The sequence below is a fragment of the Erythrolamprus reginae genome, chromosome 5 (assembly GCF_031021105.1).
Source record: "Erythrolamprus reginae isolate rEryReg1 chromosome 5, rEryReg1.hap1, whole genome shotgun sequence".
Lineage (NCBI taxonomy): Eukaryota > Metazoa > Chordata > Lepidosauria > Squamata > Dipsadidae > Erythrolamprus > Erythrolamprus reginae.
The window spans coordinates 54,024,423-54,050,418 of NC_091954.1; the positions used below are offsets into that span (position 1 = coordinate 54,024,423).

The 25,996-nt window shown below is 36.5% G+C and overlaps 1 protein-coding gene across 2 annotated transcripts in view; it reads right to left on the minus strand.

The window, feature by feature from the left end:
• Positions 1–592: 592 nt before the first annotated feature.
• The window catches only part of SLC18A2 (solute carrier family 18 member A2), a 50,355-nt gene continuing 24,951 nt past the window's right edge, over positions 593–25,996 (minus strand). Inside the window, exons 8-16 of one of the 2 annotated variants that reach the window (XM_070752639.1) lie at positions 25,487–25,530; positions 25,130–25,190; positions 20,942–21,037; positions 13,576–13,654; positions 13,309–13,360; positions 11,787–11,850; positions 7,397–7,516; positions 4,734–4,867; positions 593–3,480 (exon numbers count right to left, since the gene is read on the minus strand). In XM_070752639.1, coding sequence (XP_070608740.1) covers positions 3,385–3,480; positions 4,734–4,867; positions 7,397–7,516; positions 11,787–11,850; positions 13,309–13,360; positions 13,576–13,654; positions 20,942–21,037; positions 25,130–25,190; positions 25,487–25,530 — 746 coding nt within the window. In that variant the 3' untranslated portion in view covers positions 593–3,384. The remainder of the gene's footprint in view (positions 3,481–4,733; positions 4,868–7,396; positions 7,517–11,786; positions 11,851–13,308; positions 13,361–13,575; positions 13,655–20,941; positions 21,038–25,129; positions 25,191–25,486; positions 25,531–25,996) is intronic. The other variant, XM_070752640.1, reaches the window with a different exon arrangement.

Sequence of the window (25,996 nt, forward strand, 5' to 3'; positions counted from 1 at the left end):
ATTCAAATCTGTCTCTGAATGTGCTGATCCAGAAATCTCCAGCAGCACTTAATGTCTATTGTGCTACCGTAATGAGGACAACCATGAGGGAAGTATAATGTGTGACACTTTTCTATCTTTCACAGTGGGATTTGTTGTTTAAAACTTCCTACCCATAATTTAGGGAATCTGTTGACAGGTTGTGGATACAGAGCATCTCTTTATCTGCCCACCTTTTGAGTTTAGAGGGAGAAATCTGCAAATTGGTGAGAGAGTAGAGGAATCGTCAAGTGCTTCTCTTTCCATATACTGTACTTCTTTCCCTTTCATATACATACCTGTACATAGACACGGAGATACCTGTTTGTCATTTAAGATAAGATTTTTGAATCCTTATATGAGGGCAGCCTTTTACTCTTCAATGTATAGAATAATTTTAAAAGACTATGTTTTCTTTATACCATAGTTCACAGCAGCCAACAACTCTGGATTTAAAGCATTTTCTCTGAAATTCAGCACAGTCATTTTGAGAACTGTTATAGTAGTGGAGAAAGGAGATGGAGACTTGGTATCTTACCTTTCTGGACTAATTGGCACATTAACAGTAGTGAAATACCACATTGTTGCCTTTTATTTCTTTCACAAAATAACATTCCATTCTTATTTTCTGTATAACAGAACAGTAACAATTCATCAAAAGCATTTCCAAAACTTGACCAAAAATATGTTTTATACATGGAAATGACACATAAACACATGTTTTACAAAACTATAGAAAGTGTCTTGTTTCAAATACAAACCATCTGCTGATACATTAGAAAAGGCACAGAGATCAAGTTTACAAACAGGGTGTTATGTGTACCACACTACATAAATGTTTGATACTTACATGGTCTAACATTTGTTGGTTTTTTATTTTCACAACTAAGGCCATAACCCGTGGGCTAATTTCAACACTGAGAGAACACTTACAGGAACTGATAGGTTGCAATATAGACCATTATGTACTAAGAACCAAAATGTTATCTGCCTCCTATTTGTCAAGCTAGTCAGTCTTGAAAGCTCTAATCCCACTTTGCATATTCTTCAAAAGCACAATATGTTGCAGATTCTCACTCAAGGAAAGGTGTTATTCCATTTCCATATGCCGATGTCCAAAGGATAGTTATAACTAGCTAAGTCCGTGAATAAACTTGGTATGAATTTCATTTTATCCAGACACCTAAAAGTCTGGTAACATTAAAAGGAAGGTGTGTCCTATAATTTTGCAACTTTGAAAAACAAAACACTAGAAAAAACTTTTAACGTGAAGTGTCTGCCAGATACTTTCTTTACTCTAGTACAGTGATGGCGAACCTATGGCATGGATGGTATGTGGAACCATATCTGATGGCATGTGAGGCTTTGTCCTATGTCAACTCTAGTGTGTATGTGCATGCTGGCCAGCTGATTTTCATCCTGGAGGGCGGGAGGAGGCTGTTTTTAACTGTTGAACTGTTTTTTTGCCCTCTCCAGACCAGGAAAGTCTCTGGAGCCTGTGGATGGTGAAAAATGGCCCAACAGGCCAACTGGAAGTTTGGAAATATGGGGGCAGTGTGGGGGAGTTGTGTGTACGAGGGGAGGCCATTGCATTATGGGTATGGGCATGTGCCATGGTGCATATGCACGCCCATTTGGCATCCAAGCAAAAAAAGGTTTTCCATCACTGCTCTAGTACAAATCTACTAGGGAATATACCTGCCTGGTCCTCCTTTTTAATAACCAAATAGCATTTTTACAAAGAAAGTCTCATGAGGGAGTTGAAGTGCTGATAGTTTAGTTTCAATAGGCACACATTAGAACAGATTTTTCCAGAAGACAAAGAGATTAATAATGCAACATGAGGATTCTTTTTATCTTCAGAAACAGGTTGATTTGCTATGCTATAGCCATTCCATTTTTATCTTTGGATCTGAAGCAAGATTTGGGGTTTAAAAAAAAAGAACTCTAGACTAATATGAGAAAAAACAGATTAGTTATCAGTCTTGTTTCTTCATTAAATGGGGAAACAGCAGAAAAACAACCAGTAAATATTTCATGAAGAGATAAATTATGTCAAATTTTACAGAAATTGGTATAAAGATTTTGGGACTAGCCTTGAAAATTTAATTTCTTCATTATTTTTTTAGGATATTGTTTTATGACATGCTCAAATTAGTAGCATCAGTAGCTTTCTTGGAAAAAATAATCCAAATTGAATTTTGAATAGGTAGGGAATATAAATCAAAGAACTTCTTGTAAATAATTTTCTTTTTATATGGAGAGGTTGACTTCTTGGAAATTGGCTAAGTCAGATACTTGACATGAAGAAAATATTAAACCATAAACATGCAGCAGCCTAGGATGAAAGACTGAATAACAATGAGGCACAGCTCATAGACTATGTGATATAACTAAAGGTACTTCAGACTTCCTGAAGCTATACCGGTGCTACAATCCAGGATCATGGAAACAATTCCTTTCATGTAAATAACAAAAATGCCTCCTACATCATCGTTTGCAGCATTTTGAAGCTCCAGACTTCAAGCCTTGACTCTCCATCCCAGGGAAATAACAAATCTGTTCTGAATTATCACATTTCAACTGGGGATCTGGAGCTTGTCTCAGCTTACATTAGCAGGAATCATACAGCTTAACTTTTTTCTTTCGGTACAATTTTGAATGTGATGAGGGTCATTTGAAGCTATTACGGAGCTATTTGAAGTTTACATATTTAGATAATGCAGTAGACAATGTTTATATGAGGATAAGACATCAGATTTGAGCAAGTTAGATGAGATTTAAAAAATAATGTTCGGTGGAATTTTATTAGTAGCAATGCAAAATTAATGATGAACCTATTAAATACTGTATATTAAACTTCTCTTTCCTAAATGCCAGATAGTTTTGCAATGAAATTGGTTCTCTTTTAGCCATATAAAGTTTTGTTCACTCTACATCATTCTGAATTAGGTTAAGTGTAAGAATAGTTTGAGCTAAAGTTATTTTGAAAAGTGCAAAGTATTATATAAATATCTTTAAATAGACAATCTGGTAATTTATAATTGCTAGTTTCAGGCACTCATTGCTGCAATGAATTAAATGAAAATGTATAATAAGGGAAACATTTGAATTAATATTGGATCTAGATGGAGATGTATACATTTACAAAATGTATAATGTTAAAGAGTTTTAACAACAGAATCTTTTAATATATATTTTTTCATAAGGCAATGGGTAATCTTGATCAAGGGCAATAAATAACTATACCTTTGGTTTCATTTTGTTTTACAAGTTCACAATTAAAATAGCAGTACAATTAAAACTTTTTGATGAGATGGATCATGGAACTACCAATACTAGCTTTTAATATTATTCATCACTCTCTCAGTCTTCATCATCCTCATCTAATGGATCTGGTTGGATGCTGTTCTGGGTATACATTTTAGTTTTAGAATGACAGTTTTGATCCATAAGTATTGCCTACAAAAAAACATAGCTATTATTATATTACCATTATTACATTGATTTGTGTAACAGAAGATTTCAAAATTTGTTATCACTTAAGGAAATAGCACATAGGATTAATTTTCAAAATTTTAATCTATTGTCTGTTTTATTCTAGCCTTACTAGTGTTTCGCTTTAAATATAAAACACTTTAGGTAGTTGCCTTGTTTGCTAAATACAATAATACAAAACAGATTAATCCAATGGTTTGTGAATTAATCCAAGCTAAAGCTGGAACTAAAAAGAAGCTTTATCTATAATTTTTTAAAAATGTATCTTAACTTAAGATACTATTTTAGCTACCTGGATAACATGCTGCTATCTAAATATGAGTCTAAAATATGAGGGATTTAATCAACTACTAGAGAACAACAGTTGAAAATGCAGAAGACAGATATCTCTAGTGTGGAATTATCCAGATAACTTGCAGAATAATAATTATTCTTTAGTTAGCGTGTATTAGGTTTTCATCATGCCTTCATTCAAATAACTTAAGGGCAGTGATGGGGAACCTTTTTTTCCTTCGGTGCCGAAAGAGCGTGCATGTGTGCTATTGTGCATGCGTGAGTGCCCACACCCATAATTCAATGCCTGGGGAAATTGAAAACAGCTTCCCCCATGCCCCAGAGGTCCTCTGGAGGCCTGTTTCCCAACTTCTGGTGGGCCCACTAGGCTCATATTTCACCCTCCCCAGACCCCAAAGACTTCTCTGGAGCCAGGGGAGGGTAATCCCCCCCATTCCTCTGGAGGAAGCCAAAAATGCCCTCCCAAAGCCCTGTGTGAGCAAAAAATCAGCTGGCCAAGACACTCATGCATGTTGCAACTGAGCTAGGGCAACGGCTCGTGTGCCAGCAGATATGGCTCCGCGTGCCACCTGTGGCACCCGTACCATAGGTTCACCATCACTGACTTAAGGTGACTGACATACCACAGACTCCTTCTCCCTCCCATTTTTCCCCTAGCAAAAACCCTATGAGGTAGATTGGGCTGAGAGCAGCCTGTCCAAAGTAATGCAGCCAACGTTCATGCCTAAGGCAGGACTAGAACTTAACAGTCTCCTAATGAAGGATATATTTTAGAGAAAAGTAAATGACAGAACACCTTTGTTAATGTATTTAAAAGCAGTCATGATTATTTTGTTGTAGAAACTGTAGCCATGGAAGATAGACATGCTACAACATTGTTCTATATGACTCCAGAGAAGAGCAAGAAACAGCTCTGTGCTTACCATTTTTTCTTCCTTGGCAGGTGGACTGCGTAGAAAGAAGCACAAGGGGGCAAAGAAGATATCAACAATTCCTATAATTCTCATGAGCCATGGAAATCCAATTGACTTTGCAATAGCACCACCAACAGATGGACCTTTAGAAATACAAATTGGGTAATCAGAAGAAAAAAACTCAGCACCATCAATAAGAAAAAAATAAGACATGATCTAAAACTTTGGGCCACTCCATGGCTAAGTCATAGAGTAGACATATAGGCCAATTCAAACTGCCTGACTGCTCTCAATTGGCTCCTTCTACAAAAATGATAAGGCAGTTACCTAGGTTTTTATTTAACTGGCATTATGTACAAACCTGGATAAAAGGGCTCATCTATCATGCGGCAAATTGAAGCCAGGCTTGTTTGGGAATACCAGAAGATCCCAGTTGGTGTATAAAGATAAACCAGCCATAGATTGGTTGCATAATTTAATCACTCTGAACCAGTGATGGGCTCCTACGGGAACGGTCAGAAATGCAGTTCCGGTAGCAAAATTTGGAGCTCCAGCCCAGAACACCCAATTTGCACTGAAAGATGTTGAAACAAAATAAGCCACGCCCACAGTGGTAGTAAAAGTTTTGGTAGCCCATCACTGATCTGAATGGAAGAGGACCTGAACAGGAATGATTGACAATGTGAATCAACACATTGGCTCATAAGATGTATTGATAGGCAGGATACTCTGGACACATGATTATTTATTTATTTGTCTGTCTGTCTGTCTGTCTGTCTGTCTGTCTATCTATCTATCTATCTATCTATCTATCTATCTATCTATCTATCTATCTATCTATCTATCTATTTATTTATTTATTTATTTATTTATTTATTTATTTATTTATTTGGGTAGATTTCTATGCCGCCCTTCTCCACAGACTCAGGGCGGCTTACAAAAGTGAAAATAAAATACGATACAACATAACAAGAGAAACCCAACCTAACACTAATATGAAAACTCCTAAGATATAAAAACAGACATTCATATTCATTCAACTACAACCATGCAATCACATCTTCAACCAGAACAAAATATTAAGCTCAACGGCCCCAGGCCTGCTGATAAAGACAAATTTTTAAAACCTTTAAAACCTTGTGAAAGGCCAGGAAGGTAGGGGTGGTATGGATCTCTGGAGTTGGTTCCAGAGGGCCGGGGCAGCCACAGAGAAGACTCTTCCCCTAGGCCCCACCAGTCGGCATTGCTTAGCTGACAGGACCTGGAGAAGGCCAACTCTGTGGGACCTAACCGGCCATTGACATACAAGACGGAGAGGATGGTCCCATAAGTAATCTGATCATAAACTATGTAGGGCTTTATAGGTCATGACCAACACTTTAAATTGCATCCAGAAACCAATTGGTTACCACTGCAGCTCATAGAGAGATAGCGAGAGGTGAATATGCCTAGGAAAGCCTGTTGTTTATTTGTCTGTTTGTTTAATCCAAACCCAATTAATATAAACTCACTAATCTAGACTAAAATCCCCATTATTAACAATCAATCATACCCACTCAACAACATATATGTCATTCATTGGCCAGGAGGCTAGAGTTTAATGGCCCCAAGCTTGGCGGCAGCTATGAGTCTAGACTCTTACGGAAGGTGAGGAGGTGGGGGCAGTACAAATCTCTGGGGGGAGCTGATTCCAGGGGGCCAGGGCTGCCAAATAACATTTTCTAGTTGGTGGGACTTGGAGAAGGCCGACTCTGTGGGACCTAACTGGTCTCTGGGATTCATGTGGCAGGAGGCGGTCCCACAAGTAGTCTAGGCTGATGTGTCCAGAAACCAATCAGCAGCCAATGCAATCCGTGGAGTGTTGGAGAAACATGGGCATACTTAGGAAGGTCCATGACTGCTCGCATGGCTGTATTTTGCACAATTTGTAGTTTCCAAATACTCTTCAAAGGTAGCCCCATGTAGAGAGCATTGCAGTAGTTGAACCTTGAGGTGATAAAGGCATGAGTGACTGTGAGTAGAGATTCCCTGCCCAAATAGGGCCGCAACTGGTGCACCAGACAACCTGGGAAAACGCCCCCCTCACCACAGCTGAAAGATGATGTTCCAAAGTCAGCTATGGATCAAGAAGGTCATCCAAGTTGTGGACCCTCTCTGAGGGGGTCAAAATTTCCCCCCTCCCCAGAGTAATGGATGAATAAATGGAAGTGTCCTTGGGAGGCAAAACCCACAGCCACTCCGTCTTGTCACGTTGAGTCTGAGTCTGTAATTGCTCATCCATTTGGCACCAACTGTAGTCACCCAACATTCTTTAAAGGTAGCCCCCTCTAGAGGGCATTGAAGTAATCACTCCTCGAGGTGATGAGGGTGTGAATGACCTTGAGAAGAGATTCCCTCTCCAAAAAGGCCACAGCTGGTACACCAGGCGCACCTGGGCAATCACCCCCCTTGCCACAGTTGAAAGGTGATGTTCTAAAGTCAGTTGTAGATCAAGGAGGAGTCCCAAGTTGCGGACCTTCTCTGAGGGGGTCAAAAGTTCCCCCCATGTGTCGGTCCATCTATGGACAGACAGATGGAAGTGTCCTTGGGAAGCAAGACTCCAGCCACCCCATCTTGTTGGGGTTGAAAGTTAAATGTTAAGTGCATTTCAAATAAACAGATTAAGTTCTTACCTAAAGCAAAACCCATACAAAAGGCAACATCTGCAATTGCGTAAACGCTCCCATAGACAGAAACATGGCGCAGATCAACAAGGTAACCCATTATAGGCATCAGTGAAGAATCCACCATCCCTGATTATAACACAGAAAAAAAAGGTATTTTAATCAGGATCTCCAATTTCTCTCAAAATACAGTAAGACCTCACCTATCGCTGGTGTTACGTTCCAGACCTGGCCGCGATAGGTGAAATCTGCGATAGGGAATTTATCGACTGATAGTACTTATTTAAGTATTTATATTGTAATTGTTTGGTAAGTTTTCATTGTTTTAAGTGTTTATAAACCCTTCCCACACAGTATTTATTTTAGAACAAGTATTTAAATACAGTATTTACAATTTTAGATTTATTTTTTTTAAAAAAACCTGCCAATCGAGTTCCGCGGGCTGTTTAAATCTGCCGATCAACTTCCTCAGAAACCCGCGAACCAGCGAAGATCCACGAATGATTTTTCTCATTAATATTTCTTGAAAACCCGCGATGAAGTGAAGCCGCAGTAGGTGAAGCGCGATATAGCGAGGGACTACTGTAGCTACATACAAAATGGCTGGAAATAATTTCTAAAGGAAGTATGCATGTGGACAAGTCACAGTGCCCAATTTTACTGAATTTGCTATAGAATTTTTAAGCCAAGAGGCATTTCAACAATAACAAAATCATATTCCTTTCAACACAATGCAATCAAAATTTCAAATTTTTGTTGAAAGGTAATCATATTCCTTTCATAGAAACATAGAAGATTGACGGCAGAAAAAGACCTCATGGTCCATTTAGTCTGCCCTTATACTATTTCCTGTATTTTATTTTAGGATGGATATATGTTTATCCCAGGCATGTTTAAATTCAGTTACTGTGGATTTAGCAACCATGTCTGCTGGAAGTTTGTTCCAAGCATCTACTACTCTTACTTTTTCAACACAATGCAATCAAATTTTCAAATATTAATTCTTTGTTTACCAGAATTGGAACAATTATATCAAAGATCTTAAAAAGAAATGTTGCTTCAAATGTCACATTTGCTTTATTATGCATATGTTTGCCCTACTAAATTGGGATTACTTTTCACAGAAAGGAACAGCTCAGTTCGGCCTTGCCTTATAAAAGCATAATCCTGTCCTTAGTATGAGCATTCACAACTTCTGAAGGCAACTTGTTCCACTGACTAATCAGTTATGATATTTCAGATATGACAAACTTTTTTAATAATCATGAATCCACCATCTACTTTATTTTTCCAATATCAATGTTCAACAGTTTATATTTAAGAACTAAACATATAAGTTTCATATAATTATGTATCCTGCTATGATGCAAAATTTAAATTGTCTTAATGCAAGTTGTCTTAATACAAGTGTATTATCTTCAGCTGAATGATTTTATTTAGCATCTCAATGTATTCTACTAATTTGCGGTTTCATCTTGCCATAGCCTTTCTTTAAATCTGATTTTGACTGGGCAGGTAGACAGACACATCAAGCCAATAGAATAGATATTTCACTCTCTAGCTATTATACTTGAGCTGCTAGAAAGTAATCAAACCTTCTGCCATAATATATTAAATACAGCATTTCAAAACAAAAAAAGTCCTGCTACTGATAAAGCTGGTACTAATATACCTTCACCTTTATCTGTAAAAGCCTATATATGAAAGGCAAGGATATTTCTGTGAAGGATCATCAAAAATGTTTGGTTCTTTCTATGTTTGTTGGCAAAATGTTCACAAAATATATTCTGCTACCTTGTGGTAGTGTGTAAAAAGTGGCACTTTGACTAAATTTAAAACTGATGATTTATATTAGTTATTAGTTATTCATGAATACTTTTTCTGTAATTAAAGGTAATTTATTAGAATATAATCAATCCAGTGCTATTTACTAATGTCAAAATATTATACATATTCTCTATCCTGTAGAGACTTTTTATATTCTATACAATGACATATGTATATTTAATTATTGTACCATCTGTCATGTTCTTCTGATACAATACGTTTAATGTTGTCTGCCAACATTGCATTGAGACAGAATACGTTTCCTTATTTGTCTTATATACTGATAATCACTGCTGACTGTACTTCTTTTGTAGATCGTAAAATATTTGCTTTTTGAAAGGAAGTAGCAGTAAAGCATTATATTTTCCAACTATGAACACTAATTAACTCTGCTGGCAATGGCCGCCAGGACCTCCAGGCAGGAACAGCTTGAACAAATGGAGGGGGGATGCCCTTGGGACTCACCTAATCCAATTCTCGGATGAGGGTTGAATGGTGAGGCCCCGCCCCACATACTTTGTGGGTGTGGCCTAGAACATAGTGAGGGATTGGTCCCCTCACCTTGATCGGCAAGGAGCAATAACGTATAGTTGCTCAGGAAGGTTTACCAATAGGAATTTCTACCCCATTTTCTGATTGGCCTCTGCAGGTCCTAGTTAGTTGTTGATAATCAGTTTAACTGAGTTGTCAATTAATAAAGTGATCTGCTCTTTGTGTCCACATTCTTATTCCATATCTGGTGCAATGAACACTAATTAACTCTATTGGCAATGTTATTAATGTGTATATTTTCAGAAACAATGGCCAAGCCACAAGTTTCCATGTATTTACAGTGACTATATTACTGTGTATAATTTTTTTTTAGAATGTTGGACTTTTAACTGTTACTAATTGTTAGTAATCAAAAGGGGATAAAGTTCTTTTTGTTACAGCCATCGTATTTCAAAATATACATGCGTCTCTTGAATTCAGAGTCCAGGCAGGCAGGAGATCTAAATTATTAATTGATGCCACATGTTGCAACTTATTAAAACCCAATATATAAAGTAGTCTATCTAGGATCATGAACCAATCCCATAAATCCAGATGAGCTACTGTATTTTTCATACTATAAGATGCACTGCCCCCCGCCACCAAAAAAAGTGGATGAAAATGTCTGTGTGTCTTATAGAGTGAATATTACAGTGGGTTCATGGGGATTTGTGTTGCTGCTGCCACTGTTGGCCAGCCCTGGAGCCTTCATTGCCGAGCAGTTGATCAGCGGTTGGATCAGCTTCCCGGAATACCATCAATCAACTGTTGTAGTTGGTGGATGTTGCTGCTGCCATTGCCAATTATCACCAATTGCCGCTGCCAAATGGTGGAGGCTACCATCACCAGCAATCAGTGGCAGCAGCTGTCAGCAATGGTGGCTATCGGTGACGGCAATTGATGGTGACGGCTATTGGCAGTGGTGGCAATCGGTGGTGGCTATCAGCAGCGATAGGTGGCAGCAATAGGCAGCGGTGGTACTGATAGATGGCAGCAATCCCAGCAGCTGATCAGTGGTATTCCAGGAGGCTGATCCAATCGCCAATCAGCTGTTTGACAACAAAGGCTCTAGTGTTCCTTGGCAGCAGCAGTTCAGCTCAGTTGATCAGTGGTGGGTGCAATGGAGCGGAGCCCTGAGAAGCCATGTGCTGGGGCAGTGATAATGTGCTGAAGCCGACCAAGGCTGTTTGCTGCAAGGACTCTAGCCAGATGAATATCGGATGGATGCTGGAAAGCAGAGAGGGGGGTTTTTTCCCCCCTTGTTTCCCTCCTCTAAAGCTAGTGTGCATCTTATGGTCCAGTGTGACTTATAGTGCAAACAATATGGTATTTTCTATGTTACCGCTTCTACCACTGTCCAACTAAAACATAAGATGCATCTCAGTATCTCCCCTTCTTTCACAGAATTGTGCATATGAACAGTTGGATGCATCTCTTCACAGGGAAATATTGTCCCCTTTCAAATTCATTGAAGGTAATTGTGATAGAAATCAGAATCTGCAGCATATAGTTTACATTGCTCTACTGATCATTATCTAAAAGAGAAGATTTATTTATTTATTTATTTATTTATTTATTTATTTATTTATTTATTTATTTATTTATTTATTTATTTATTTATTTATTTATTATTCAATTTTTATGCCCCCCTTCTTCTTAGAATCAGGGCTGTTTACAATATGTTAGCAATAGCACCTTTTAACAGAGCCAGCATATTGCCCCCACAATCCAGGTCCTTATTTTACCCACCTCGGAAGGATGGAAGGCTGAGTCAACCTTGAGCCGGTGATGAGATTTGAACGCTGACCTACAGATTTACAGTCAGCTTCAGTGACCTGCAGTACAGCACTCTACCTGCTGCGTCACCCCAGCTCATAGATTTAATATCCTCTAAACCAATGTTTCTCAATCTTGGCCACTTGTAGCTATGTGGACTTCTACTCCCAGATTGCTTGTTGGTGAATCCTGAGAATTGAAGTCCACAGAGCTCCAAAGTTGAGAAACACTCTCTAAACCAAATGTTCAGTCATTTTTTCCTTACCAATGGCAAAGCCAACTCCAAATGTTGGTACTATGAGTCCATATATGTTTTTAGCAAATGGTACCTGGAAGTAAAAGAAACAAAATGTTTTTCGTTAGATGAGCAGACAATTTTCATCAGCTTGAGGGCTATACTAGTTTTGCATGGCATATGCCTCTTAACATTTCCAAAAAGCAAATGGGTGAGATATACTTTCTAGACCCCTCAATAAATTTAATAAACTTAAATTTATTAAGTTTAAATGTACATCTATGTTTGATATAAGATTCAAATAATATGTGGATAATGTTTTAGTTTTAAAGACAGTGCACTATATTAGTGATGCCAGTTTATACATAAAAAGTCTTCAGCTATGAGAACTGGAACAATTAATAAATTGAATTTATTCAATAGAATTTAAGTCTGTGTTTATACATGAGAAAGCAACGTCGTTTTAAAAATTGGTAGCATTACATTAAAAGATAGGGAAACACTAAGGCAAAATGCAAACTAAAAATGTTATTGAAGGCAAGATTTCTAAGTGTTGCTGACACAAATTAAAATAATAATAGAATCAAAAGGGAATAGCTAATTTTTTGTAATTATTTTTCTCCTGAATGAGGGTAAGAGATCTAAGTGGCTGTAACTTGAGATGTAAAAGAATATTTTACTGGAAATGCTGTAATTATTTGTTTGCCCAGAAAAAAAAAGCATGACAAATAGATATAGTAATGGATATTACGTGCGAATATCAGTATTTATATATTTTAAAGATTATATATTTAAATGGGTTTACAGCCAGGAATGTACATTTTAAAAAATGTGCACTAGGAAAATATACACAGGAAAAATGAATGCTAGAGGACCTACATTGGAAAAATATTGGACAATTTATTCAAGTGCATAATTGTTATGTGTATTAGGGGGAAATAATCTAGTTTGTTTTTTTAAAAAACCATAACAATAATTTTTAAATGACAATTTTACAGCTTATAAAATGTGTGAACTGAGTTACTATAGTTTGTTCAATAATACAAATAAGTAAGAAGCTAAGTTAAACACAAAGGTTCAGGCTGCCCCTCCCCCAATTTTAATGAGCTACAAGTAGTCCTCAACTTACAACAATTTAATGACCTTTTAACAATAGCATTGAAAAAAGTGACTTATGACCATTTTTCACATTTGTGACCACTGCTTTATCCCGATAGTCACGTGATTAAAATTCAACTGCTTGGCAACTGACTCATATTTATGATGGCTGCAGTGTCCTGGGATTATGTGTTCACTTTTGTGACCTTCTAACAAACGAAGTCAAGGGAGAAGCCAGGTTTACTTCACAAAATGTGTTATTAGGTGAACAGCAAAACTCATTTAACAACAGTCTCGCTTAGAATGGAATGGCTCAGATGTGATTGTAAGTAAAGAGCTACCTATATTTAGATCTGACTAAATTCAGGATGTTGCTTCCTGTTTCACTGTTACACACAACAAAAGAACAAAACAGAACAACATTAAATTTTTTGCAATAACAATTTTTACTCACACACAAAATGCTTAATCCCACTATGATCATCCCAACTAGGGCACAAAACCACCTATGAAAGGAGAAACAGTATCTTTTAGCCATCCCAAAACACCAAAACCAAATGTATTTTCCGGAAGTAATGCACGATAAGCTAACAGCACTATGCAACTTTAAAATAAAATTACTTATTTTTATGAACACTTCAGGATGTTTTCAGTAAGAATTAAGAAACATCAAGCATTTAGAAAATGTTGTCAGCAAATTCAGAGTTCAAACTTAACCTACCTTCCCATTTTGTGTGCAAGTCTCCCAAAAACATTTGTTCCAATCAGATAAGAGATACTGGCTGGAATGAAAGCGACGCCTGAAAAATATGATTGAGTCTCTTATCAACATTTCTTTCAGTGAAGCATAGGAAAAACTAATACCTTCAGACACAGCCAATTTTATTAGAATGAAGGTCCATGGTCTGAACCAAATAAAATAAAATACCCTTTAATATCCGAGTTACCTCAAACCTTTTATTATCTCCAATAAGACAATCTATCAGATTTAAAGCTATAATTATATTTCCAAAAGCATTCTTATAAATTCTTGTTTCTGTGAAGGTGAAACGATTATATGCAGCTCTAGAACAAAGAAGTAAGACATATTTTTAAAATGTCATTTTTTTAAATTAAAAGGTGAAAAGTAACAAAGTACTAATGACTGATATTTTTTTCTAGCATTAGATCATAAATTACATTTAGAAATCCAAATTTGTAAAATGCAAATCAGTCCATTGTTGCTATATAATGCAACTGAACACTTGTTACTGGCAATAAGAAATAATGTTATTCTATTGATCACATTCTACTTGTAGGTTTCCCTATTTATTTATTGTAAACAGAATACTGGACTCAACAGGTCTTTGGTGTGAGTCAGCAGGACTTTCTTGAGTAACCCTGTTGGATCAAATCACAGTTCCTTTTATTAAACAGGTACTTTTTGGGACATACCCCGACTCTATATCCAGGGGTGGGCTGCTGCCCGGATAGTGGGGAATGCAGTGGGGTAGCAAAAATGGAGCTCCACCCCAGAGCACCTAACCCCCAACACTTTACCCTTAGATTATCCACCGTTGACCTATCCAGATTCCTAAGAGGTCAGTAAGGGGCGAGTACAAGTGCACTAGAGTGCCTTCCATCCCCTGTCTTATTGCTCTCCTATATCTCCTATACCTTTCTTCTATTCCTATATCTCTTCTTCTATTCTTTCATTGATATGTTCTATTACTATATCTTCTTTTCTATTCTTTCATAGATATATTTTACTATGAATATCTCCTCTATAACCTTCATCATGTATTTTACTATGTATGTGTGTGTGTGTATGTGTGTATGTATGTATGTATGTATGTATGTATGTATGTATATATATATATATATGTGTGTATATGTATATGTATACCCACTAAAATCCTCATTGTGTATTGGACTAACTAACTAACAAACTAACTAACTAACTAACTAACTAAATAACTAAATAACTAAATAACTAAATAACCAAATAAATAAATAAAAAATGCAGTGAATCCTGCATAAGCCATGCCCACAGTGTGGTAGTAAAAATTTTGGTAGCCCTTCACTGACTATATCCTTCTCCTATTCCCCAACTTAGAGGTAACATGTGTTTAGCACCTGATACATCTGCCACCAAAAGACAGAAAAAGATCTAAAAAGATAGAAAAAAGATAGAAAAAAGCCATGCAAGTCAGTGACTGTCACTTTGCCTTATGGTAACAAATGCCACATGTTAATTATGTGCTCTATTAAAAGGTAACTTCTTATTCCTATTCTAAATCTCATCCCAAGTAGTTGACCCCTGGTTTAAGTGTTTTTAAAGAGGAAGAAAAACTATTTCTGTTCTCTTTCTACATGTTATATATGATTTCATGCATGTCATTCATAGCCTTTCTCTGTTGCCTTTTTTTCCTAAACAAAAGACTCCTAAAAGTTTTAGCTTTTTTCACAGGAAAGGTATTCTGAGCAGTTTGGTTACCCTTTTTTACCCTTTTTTCTTTTTCTTTTCCGAAATGGTGACCAATACACAGTATTCCAGATGCAACATGCCATTTGCAAAAGTTTTTTATTTATTGTTTGCTTTTTAAAATACCAAGATATACAGCTTTAATAAATTTAAACTGAATAATCTATACAAATGAAAATGATTAAAAGGGGGAGGGAGTGGGGAGAAACTGCACATATTCCACTTTATATATTATAGTTAGTCACTGGTTTGCAAATATAACATATGGTGTTATAATCAGATACAAAATATTATTGCAATAACACCTATGTCAAAAGGGAGAACACATTGCTTCATTTTTAGTTTAGGATAACCAATATTATCTTTTCAAGAATGTATGAAACATCTTTCAGCTGTGGCGAGGGGGGCGTTTGCCCAGGTTCGCCTGGTGCACCAGTTGCGGCCCTATTTGGACCGGGAGTCACTGCTCACAGTCACTCATGCCCTCATCACCTTGAAGCTTGACTACTGTAATGCTCTCTACACGGGGCTACCTTTGAAAAGTGTTCGGAAACTTCAGGTCGTGCAGAATGCAGCTGCGAGAGCAATCATGGGATTTCCCAAATATGCCCATGTTACACCAATACTCCGCAGTCTGCATTGGTTGCCGATCAGTTTCCGGTCACAATTCAAAGTGTTGGTTATGACCTATAAAGCCCTTCATGGCACCGGACCAGATTATCTCAGGGACCGCCTTCTGCTGCACAAATCCCAGCGACCAGTTAGGTCCCGCAGAGTGGGTCTTCTCCGGGTCCCGTCAACTAAACAATGTCGCTTGACGGGACCCAAGAGAAGAGCCTTCTCTGTGCCGGCCCCGGCCCTCTGGAACCAACTCCCCCCAGAGATTAGAATGCCCCCACCCTCCTTGCCTTTTGTAAGCTTCTTAAAACCCACCTCTGCCACCAGGCATGGGGGAACTGAGATACTTTTTCCCCTAGGTCTTTACAATTTTATGCATGGTATGTCTGTCTGTCTGTATGTTTGGTTTTATAATAAGGGTTTTTAACTGCTTTAATATTGGATTGTTATATGCTGTTTTTATTACTGTTGTTAGCCGCCCCGAGTCTATGGAGAGGGGCGGCATACAAATCAAATCAAATAAATAAACAAACAAACAAATAAATTTGATGCAAACCTATGGTATCTGGAATATTAGCACTTTTTCAATTTCTCAGTATTATTCTTTCAGTCACCTTATCGTGCATAGTCATATAATTCCTCACGTCAAGAATTCACTAGACCATATCATATGCGTTAGGACTCTTTCCAAAAGAAGTTGGGTTGGCAAAATATAAACTAAGCTATGTCTAATTTGCTGAGGTGTTGCAAACTGCCGCAAGTTTCTCTTTATATGGCTACTCACTGTTAGGTTTGTTCTGCAATTCTCTGCATGCTCTGTATTGTAGTTATGTATTACAGTTAAAACGTGTTTATGCTTGAAATCTTTGTTTACTGATTATGACAAAGACAACTGGTAAGAAAGACTGTGTACTTGGTAATATTCGGATTGTTATTCTGACTATTATGTATATGATTTTGGACTGTTTATCTGAACATGCTAATTCTTAAAGTAAACATTAATTCAAGTTAGTGTAACTGTATGTGGCTGAGTAATTATTCACAACTGATCTCAATATAAACGTTTCTGTGTGTGCACAACCTTGGTAAACAAGGAATACTCTGCACATACATTAACAATATGGTCAATAACTCAATAAATATGTAGATTGAACGCAGCACCTCTGAAAAAGCTAATCCTTTTTATAATGATGCCTAGTATTCTTGTTGCATGCAATCAACATCTTAATTGAGTGATTAATTAAGGAAATCTGTGAACCCACAAACTATTTCTGACTACTACAGATATCTACATTTAAATCAAGTCAGATTTGTTCTTTGCATTCCTCATATTTCTGAAATTGGAAAAAGCACTTTGACATCTGATCAATTGTTCAATGCAAGCTCTGTCCTTAAGACTAATTTGGATGCAACTCACAATTCTTTCTCCTCCAAATATGACTAGTTGTGTTTCTACCAAACAGTTCTACTTTGGTTTCATTTGACCATATGACATTCTCCCAATACTCATCCAAATGATCTCTACCCAAATGTGGATTATCCAAATGCTCTTTAGCAAACTTCAGATGGGCCAAGACACGTACTGGCTTAAGCAGAGGGGCATGTCTGGCATTGCAGGATCTGAGTCCCTGGCAGCATAGTGTGTTACTGGTGGTAGCCTTTGTTATGTTGGTCCCCCCCACCCCCATGTGGTTTTGAGATTTTTGCTCACCATTCTTGTCATAATTTTGACCCTTGGGGTGAGATCTTGTGCAGAGCCCCAGATCAAGGAAGATTATCAGTGATCTGATGTCTTCAATTTTCTAATTATTGCTCCAAGAGTTAATTTCTTCACACCAAGCTGCTTGCCTATTGCAGATTCAGTCTTCCCAGCCTGGTGCAGGGCTACAATTTTGTTTCTTCAACAGCTCTTTGGTCTTCACCATAGTGGAGTTTGGAGTGTGACTGTTTGAGGTTGTGGATATGTCTCTTTTATACTGATAACAAGTTCAAACAGGTGCCATTACTACAGGTAACGAGTGGAGGACAGAGGAGCCTCTTAAAGAAGAAGTCACAGGTCTGTGAGAGCCAGAAATCTTGCTTGTTTGTAGGTGACCAAATACTTATTTTCCACCATAATTTGCAAATAAATTCTTTCCAAATCAGTCAATGTGATTTTCTGGATTTGTTTTCTCATTTTGTCTCTCATAGTTTAGGTCTACCTCTGATGTCAATTACAGGCCTCTCTCATCTTTTTAAGTGGGAGAACTTGCACAATTGATGGCTGACTAAATACTCTCCCCCCACCCCACTGTGTAAAGGGAATGGCATAGATGAGAGCTGTTAAAGAATATGATGTTAAATGTTAAGTACTACAGTTATATTAGAATGTTATTATATTATTAATATGATGATGATTAAATATAATGAAGATGTATAAATATTACTATCTAAACATAATTGTATTCAGAATGCACACTGATGAAAATTGATTGTTATATAAATAAAACGGGGGGGGGCAGGATTTAATGTTTTAGTTGCCTCCATTTAGAAAACTGATCATTTATTCCTAATTTTCTAAATAGTAGTCCATAAACTGGTAAATCCTATTATCCCATTACTAAATTTATTAAAAAGTCTTCAATAAGGACATGTTTTTTAGAGTCCAGCTGACTAATTTTAGCATACATGCTGCAGAACAGATAGGAAATTGTAGCTATAATGCAATTACATTTGGCATCTATGCAAGTAAGAAACTATCCCCTTCACTTTGTAGTTATAATATCACAGTGTTAGTTTCCCTGTACATACCTTTCAAGCTAATGGGATTTTGGAAAACAATTACGTAGCAATAGCAATAGCACTTAAACTTATATACAGAGATGGCAAACCTTTTTTGGTTCGCATGCCAAAAGGGGTGTGTACTAATATGCATGCATGTGCCCATGCCCCTCCCCTCCATGCATGTGCAACACACACACACCCCATGCTGCCCCCCATGCATGCGAACAGGCCTTTCCGAAGGCTGGTAGGTGAAAAAAAATGCTAAAATGGGCAAACCAGAAGTTTTGAAAAATGCACTTTCGGTTTGCCGTTGTTCTGTTTTTTTGCACTCCAGAGACTTCAGGGAAGCTTCCTAAAGCTCTGGAGTGCAAGAAACAGCACAACAGGCAAACTGGAAGTTCAGAAAATGCACTTCCAGTTTACCCATTGTGCTTTTTTTTTAACTCAGGTGCTTCAGGAAGCTTCCCTGAACTCTCTGGAGTGCAAAACACAGCACAACGGCAAACCGAAAGTGCGTTTTCTGAAGCTTCTGGTTTGTCTGTTGGGGGATTTTTTGGCCTCCAGGGCTTCAGGGAAGCTTCCATGAAGTGTACAGATAACAAAACAGCCTTTCACAAGGCCGAAAATCAGGTGGCCAGCACGCACATGCACGCTGGAGGTGAAACATGGCAAAACATGGCAATCTCACACTACTTACCGGAGCTTATAAAACTTTCGCCAGACCCATCATAGAATACAGCTCATCTGTTTGGAACCCATACCGCATTTCTGAGATTAATACCCTCAAAAATGTCCAGAAATACTTCACCAGAAGAGTTCTTCACTCCTCTACCCGTAACAGAACACCCTACGAAAATAGACTTACAATCCTGGGTCTAGAAAGCTTAGAACTAAGACGCCTCAAACATGATCTAAGTATTGCCCACAAGGTCATATGCTGCAACGTCCTGCCTGTCAAAGACTACTTCAGCTTCAACCACAACAACACAAGAGCCCACAACAGATACAAGCTTAATATTAACCATTCCAAACTTGACTGTAAAAAAATACAACTGTAGTAATCGAGTGGTTGAAGCGTGAAATTCACTACCGGACTCTGTAGTATCATCCCCTAACCCCTAACACTTTACCCTTAGACTACCCACGGTTGACCTCAACAAGTTCCTAAGAGGTCAGTAAGGGGCATACATAAGTGCACCAGAGTGCCTACCATCCCCTGTCCTATTGTCTCTCCTATATCTCCTATATCTTCTCCTCTATATCTATATCTTTTTCTGCTATTCTCTCATAGTTATATTTCACTCCTTTATTTTCTCCTCTATTCCCCCTTTAATACATTCTACCTGATTATATCCTCCATAACCCATATTGTGTATTATTGTGTATTGGACAAAACAAATAAATAAAATAAATAAAATCTCGCGTGCCCTCCGATATGGGTCCACACGTGCCATGGGTTCGCCATCACAATTATATACCACTCCACTGTGCTTTATAGCACTCTCTCTAAGCAGTTTACAAATGTCAGTATATTGCCCCCCAAGAATTGGGGACCTCATTTTACTGACTTTAGAAGTATGGAAGGCTGAGGCAACCTTGAGTCAGTTAGGATTGAACTTCAGGTTGTGGACAGAGTTACTCTGCAATTAGCCTGTCTCTATTTGTCTGTATAACCTTTGAACACTGAACAAACTAGAACCATGTTTGATGTAAATGAGAATCCAGGGGGGGGGAAGATTGAGGAAGAAAATAGGCTAGTTCAGGTGAGAGGGAAAAAGCCCAAAGAAAATTCATCCAGTTCTTTCCTTTGGCACTTAGGCAACACTTGCAGAAGTTGAGATATACTGTTGTATATATAATTTGGCAAATATAATTCAATGTTATCTATTTCTGTGGGTCATAAACAGCAGCTCAGTCACCATAATGAAGCACCATAACCAATCACCTCTCCTAAGCATGGAATTACAAAGCATTGTAAAAGGCACTGCTTTTACTCAAATGTATCCACAAATATCTACTTTCCTTAGGCATCTGATGAATCAAGGCAGTCTTCTGAAATTCTGCACAGCCTGATGCTTTCTGATGCATAATGGATAAGGTACTATAAGTCTGATAATCATTCTATTAGCTAAATACAGATTTCAAAAACAAAAACTGAACATCCATGATTAACAATTCTGACAAGGCAATCGCATACACTTAGGATCAAAAATAAAATAGCTAAGATTTAGTTGCAATTTACCCAGTTGCCATTTGCTTGAACACATTGTCTCCATCATCCAAATGGGTAAAGCTGGTTCGAGCATAGCAATTGCCATATTTGCAAAACATATTGCTCCTTGAAAAGAGATGGAAAATAGATTTCTGGAATTATTTCACTTAAATTCTAATCAATAGATGGAAAGAGCTACATTGACACGAACAAATACAATTTGAAGAGTTGGTTGTCAAATGTACAACAATGATTATATTTCAATTGCTAGGATAAGGGGAAAACATTTAATCATGTAATTTCATAAAAGTTCCACTTTTTCAAAAATGAGACAATAAGCAGTATAATATGTCAAAGATGATATTTGTTATGATATTTAGAAAATGTTTTAAATCTAACAGAGACAATGCAGAACTTTTAATACAAATAATTTTGCTATTACCGACTCAGTGATAACATGCATATTTGTTTTAATATAATGTGTATTTCTAATATTTTCAGTTTTCAGATTGAAATTTTATTTGATACAACACTTGAGAATGAGCACAAGAAGGGGGGGGGAGATCAAGTTTTGTGGATTACTTATCACAAAATAAAACAGTGGTCACATTCCCTACAAGTAAATTCAAACATACTATATCAAATGTGCTGCCATTTCTCTTACAGTACATTATGGAATAATTATGGAGTTTTTACATGAAAATCTTCAGATTCTGAAACTTGGTCTTATGCCACACATGTACTGAATGACTTTTAAAGCAGTTTAAACCATTTTGATAAAAATAAAAACTTAACTGCAAATGCAGCTTGCAATGATTTTACACTTTGTCTAGTATTTCTTAGCTATACATAAATTTGCCCAGGAAAAGGCTCTCTTATCACACAGTTCAACAATAAAATGACCACTGCTGTCATTCTTTGTTCAAACATGCCACATTGTATTAGGCTTTCTATTTAGGGTATCTAAAACCTTGATGTGCTTTGCCTAAGGGCAAAGAACAAGAATCTAATTCGTTTCTTACAAAGATGATGATGTTGTACCAAAGATATTACAACTTGGAAAAAAACATCTTGGCCTTTTCAAGTTCTGATATATATTTGCAGAAAAGTACCACTGTCCAGTGAGATTGCAAACCTCTCACAAGATTTTATAATGTAAGACTTTGGCCATTTTTATTTTTATAAATATGTTTAAAATAATGTTAATGTAAAATGACGTGAATTGACATCAACACAGCTGCAAACATCAAAAGCCCTGCAAATATAATTTAAAGTGCTATAATTAAATGCTATACATTGACATACTAAGCACATTTTTGTGGAGCGGAAATGAAGCATCATCTGTAATACTATAGCCTCTCCAATTAACTTAATCCAATGTCTGACAAAGTTCTGTTCATACACTGTATATATTTGCAATCTCAATCATATTGCATTTGATTCACTAATGTTAAATAAATAGCCGATATAGCTAGAATTAAACTTACTTGTTCACTCAGGTAATAAATTTAATCCCCGAGTACATATCTGAAGAATTTTCATTTCATAATATTTTGTTATCTCTAAATATATGCTCATGCATCTATCTGAGCTATCCAATTCTCTCATCTTGTGCTGTTTCTATAAAGATAAAACTACTCAAGAGCAAATAACACTACAGCTCAGTCTAAATTAGATGAAAATTGAAAATTAAACTTTATGATTAATGTACAAACATGAATCCGATGGAAAAACTGATGGTTTTATTCCAATCTCAAACACCTCATTTCTTCCCACAGAACAGGAGAAATAGAATTTAGTTTTCACTGGAATAAATATGGTTTAAGGGGAATGTAGTTTGCTAAACAAATCCCAAAACAATCCACAAGTGGAGGTTTGCTTGATTTAGCAATCAACTTTGAAGCAAAATGCTTCGCATATAATTAAATTATAAAGCTACTAAAAAGAGAACCAAATCACAGGAAGAAAGAGTTGTGGCATTGCCACATTGCACTCATGCTTCAATGATTTACAGCTTGGGGTTAAAGAGTTATATTTTTGGCACCTAATTATTATTTAAAATCAGTCTAAGAGTAATTATTGCCATGCAATATAATTCCCCTCCTAGGGATTACCACCCAAAAGTGCAGGAAAGAATCTATTAATTGGTCCTGGACCAATCTCCAAGTTAATGATCAGCAAACAGAAACTTACATACTTTAGTTACGTAGATTAAACTCGTATTTATGTGACAAGATTGAACAAAAGAAAAAGGGAAGACAATAAAAAAATATGAAAAAGATAGAAGGAAATCACTGGAAAAGTCTTGGAAGAGCTATGAATTATTACTGGGGGTGCAGGCATCCGTTCATATACTCAACCAGTGGTTTAAGCCATCCCAGGTATGCATATCTAATAAAATTCCACATAAGAAATATGCTAAAAGAAGGTATATCTTAAGTTTAATACCAAGGGAATATTTATTTATTTATTTATTTATTTATTTATTTATTTAGTTAGTTAGTTAGTTAGTTAGTTAGTTAGTTAGTTAGTTAGTTAGTTAGTTAGTTAGTTAGTTATAAATTCATTTATTTATGGATTTGGATTTGGATGCCACCCTTCATAGAAACATAGAAGTCTGACGGCAGAAAAAGACCCCATGGTCCATCTAGTCTGCCCTTATACTATTTTCTGTATTTTATCTTAGGATGGATATATGTTTATCCCAGGCATGTTTAAATTCAGTTACTGTGGTTTTATCTACCACGTCTGCTGGAAGTGTGTTCCAAGGATCTACTACTCTTTCAGTAAAATAATAGAGTAGTAGATCCTTGGAACACACTTCCAGCAGACGTGGTAGATAAAACCACAGTAACTGAATTTAAACATGCCTGGGATAAACATATATCCATCCTAAGATAAAATACAGAAAATAGTATAATTCTCTGAGGACTCGGCTCGGCTCACAGCATATAAGATAAAATAAGGAGACTTTAGGTTACAATTAAGATTAATGAATATTTCTTCTCAAAAGAAATATGTTCCTTTAACTAAAATGATATTCAAGTAGGTCTAATCATCTCTCCCATTTTTTTAAAGTTCTCCACTATTGTCATTTTCCAGCCTAGTTTTTCTAACTAAAGAGCACTTGTCAAGAGGCCAGCTGCATGTAAATCAACACACAAAAGCATTAATTCAACAACTTTTCAGGTAGTATTTGACAAACACAGTGATATACAATTTCAGTTTAGTATACTTTGAAAAGACATAATTGTGTATTGTATCATGGCTGTAGTTGTGAGACCTTTTCTAATTATTTAGTAAGTGGTACAATGGTTTTGAATGTCCTATTGTTCAAGTGGCCTAGCAATTTAGATGCAAATTCTATGCAACAAGGTAATGTTGTTATTTTCATTCACTCCACTTAAAATATACATGTATACTCTACAGCTGCAAAAGAATCTCCATAAAAAAAGCTAAGGGTAGATTACTGACACTTCTTCAGATCATGTGGAAGAAAACTGCACAACAGTAACAACATCGTGAAAACAAAAAGTATAAACCAAAAAGATAATTGTGAAGAAATAATGAGTTCTAGGATATTGAACTGAAGAAACCCAAAGATAATATCTGGGGCAAAGGAGGGGTTAAAAATTAAAAATGCAAAAAGAATTTAACCAGTGCTAAACGCTGTAAGAGAAAAAAATCAGAAACCAGGTAGTTAAGGAAATACATATCACTAAACTTCTTATTAAGAAATACCAAAGAAAAAATAATGCTATACTGAATCTGACAACCACATACAGAAATTAATAAATGGTTCTGTAAAGCTTTGTTGCATAAACTTTGCTACCTGGGATGTGGAATTTTCTTTGTGATTCCTAATTAGGATAAATAATTCTCTTGCCACTTACTAAATGCCCTAAACCCAATTCCACTTGAATTTACCAAAGATAATTTTATTTTTTTAAACAAAAAAAAAAGGCTTGAAATATCACTAACACTCCAAAAGTAAAAATAATGATTAGCTGTAACCCAGAACTTATCCATGGAGGAGAAGGAAACGAAGAAGATGAAGAGGGAGAAAGAGGAAGAAAAGAAGGAATAGCATTGAAGGTAATAGAGGGTGTCTGGTTTTTAATGCTGAAATATTTTTTTAATTTCATTTTTCAACTGACTTGTCAAATTCAAAAACAACCACATATTTTTAAAATGCAACTAGGTAAAATACAAAAATACCTGCAGCAATAAGAATGTATGGATCTCTCAATAGGGTCAGTAATGATGCTCCTTTTTGACTCTGTTAAAATAATAATTAAAAATAAACAGTTTTATAAAACGTGAAATAGGATGTAGAAGAAAGGACTCACTGGAAAAGAGCCTAATGCTGAGAAAGATTGAGGGCAAAAGAAGAATGGGATGACAGGGAATGAGGTGACTGGATGAAGTCATTGAAGCAGCAGGCATGAACCTAAATGGACCACAGAGGATGGTAGAGGACAGGAAGGCCTGGGGGAACTTTGTCCAAGATGGATTGGACACAACTAACAACAACAAAAGACAACATTTTTTTAAAAAGTTATCTGAAGTACTTACTTCTGGCTGTATCTTAGATGGCTGTAAAATTAGCAATTGTATTGCTGCAAACAAAACAAAAAAGGGTTATTTTACTCTATAGGTTGTAATTAAATTATAACACTATTATACACACACACACACACACTGTTCAAAAAAATAAAGGGAACACTTAAACAACACAATATAACTCCAAGTAAATCAAACATACATATAGTTTTATGTATGGTATGTTTCTGTTGCATGGTTTTTAAATGTCGGGTTTTTAGATACTTTCTTTTATATATTAGATTTGTTACATTGCACATTGTTATTATTATTGCTGTGAGCCGCCTGGAGTCTGCAGAGAGGGGCGGCATACAAATCTAATAAATTATTATTATTATTATTATTATTATTAAACTTCTGTGAAATTAAACTGTCCCCTTAGAAACCAACACTGATTGTCAATCAATTTCACATGCTGTTGTGCAAATGGAATAGTTCATTCATTCTGATCTATGATGTGTTATTTGAGTGTTCCCTTTATTT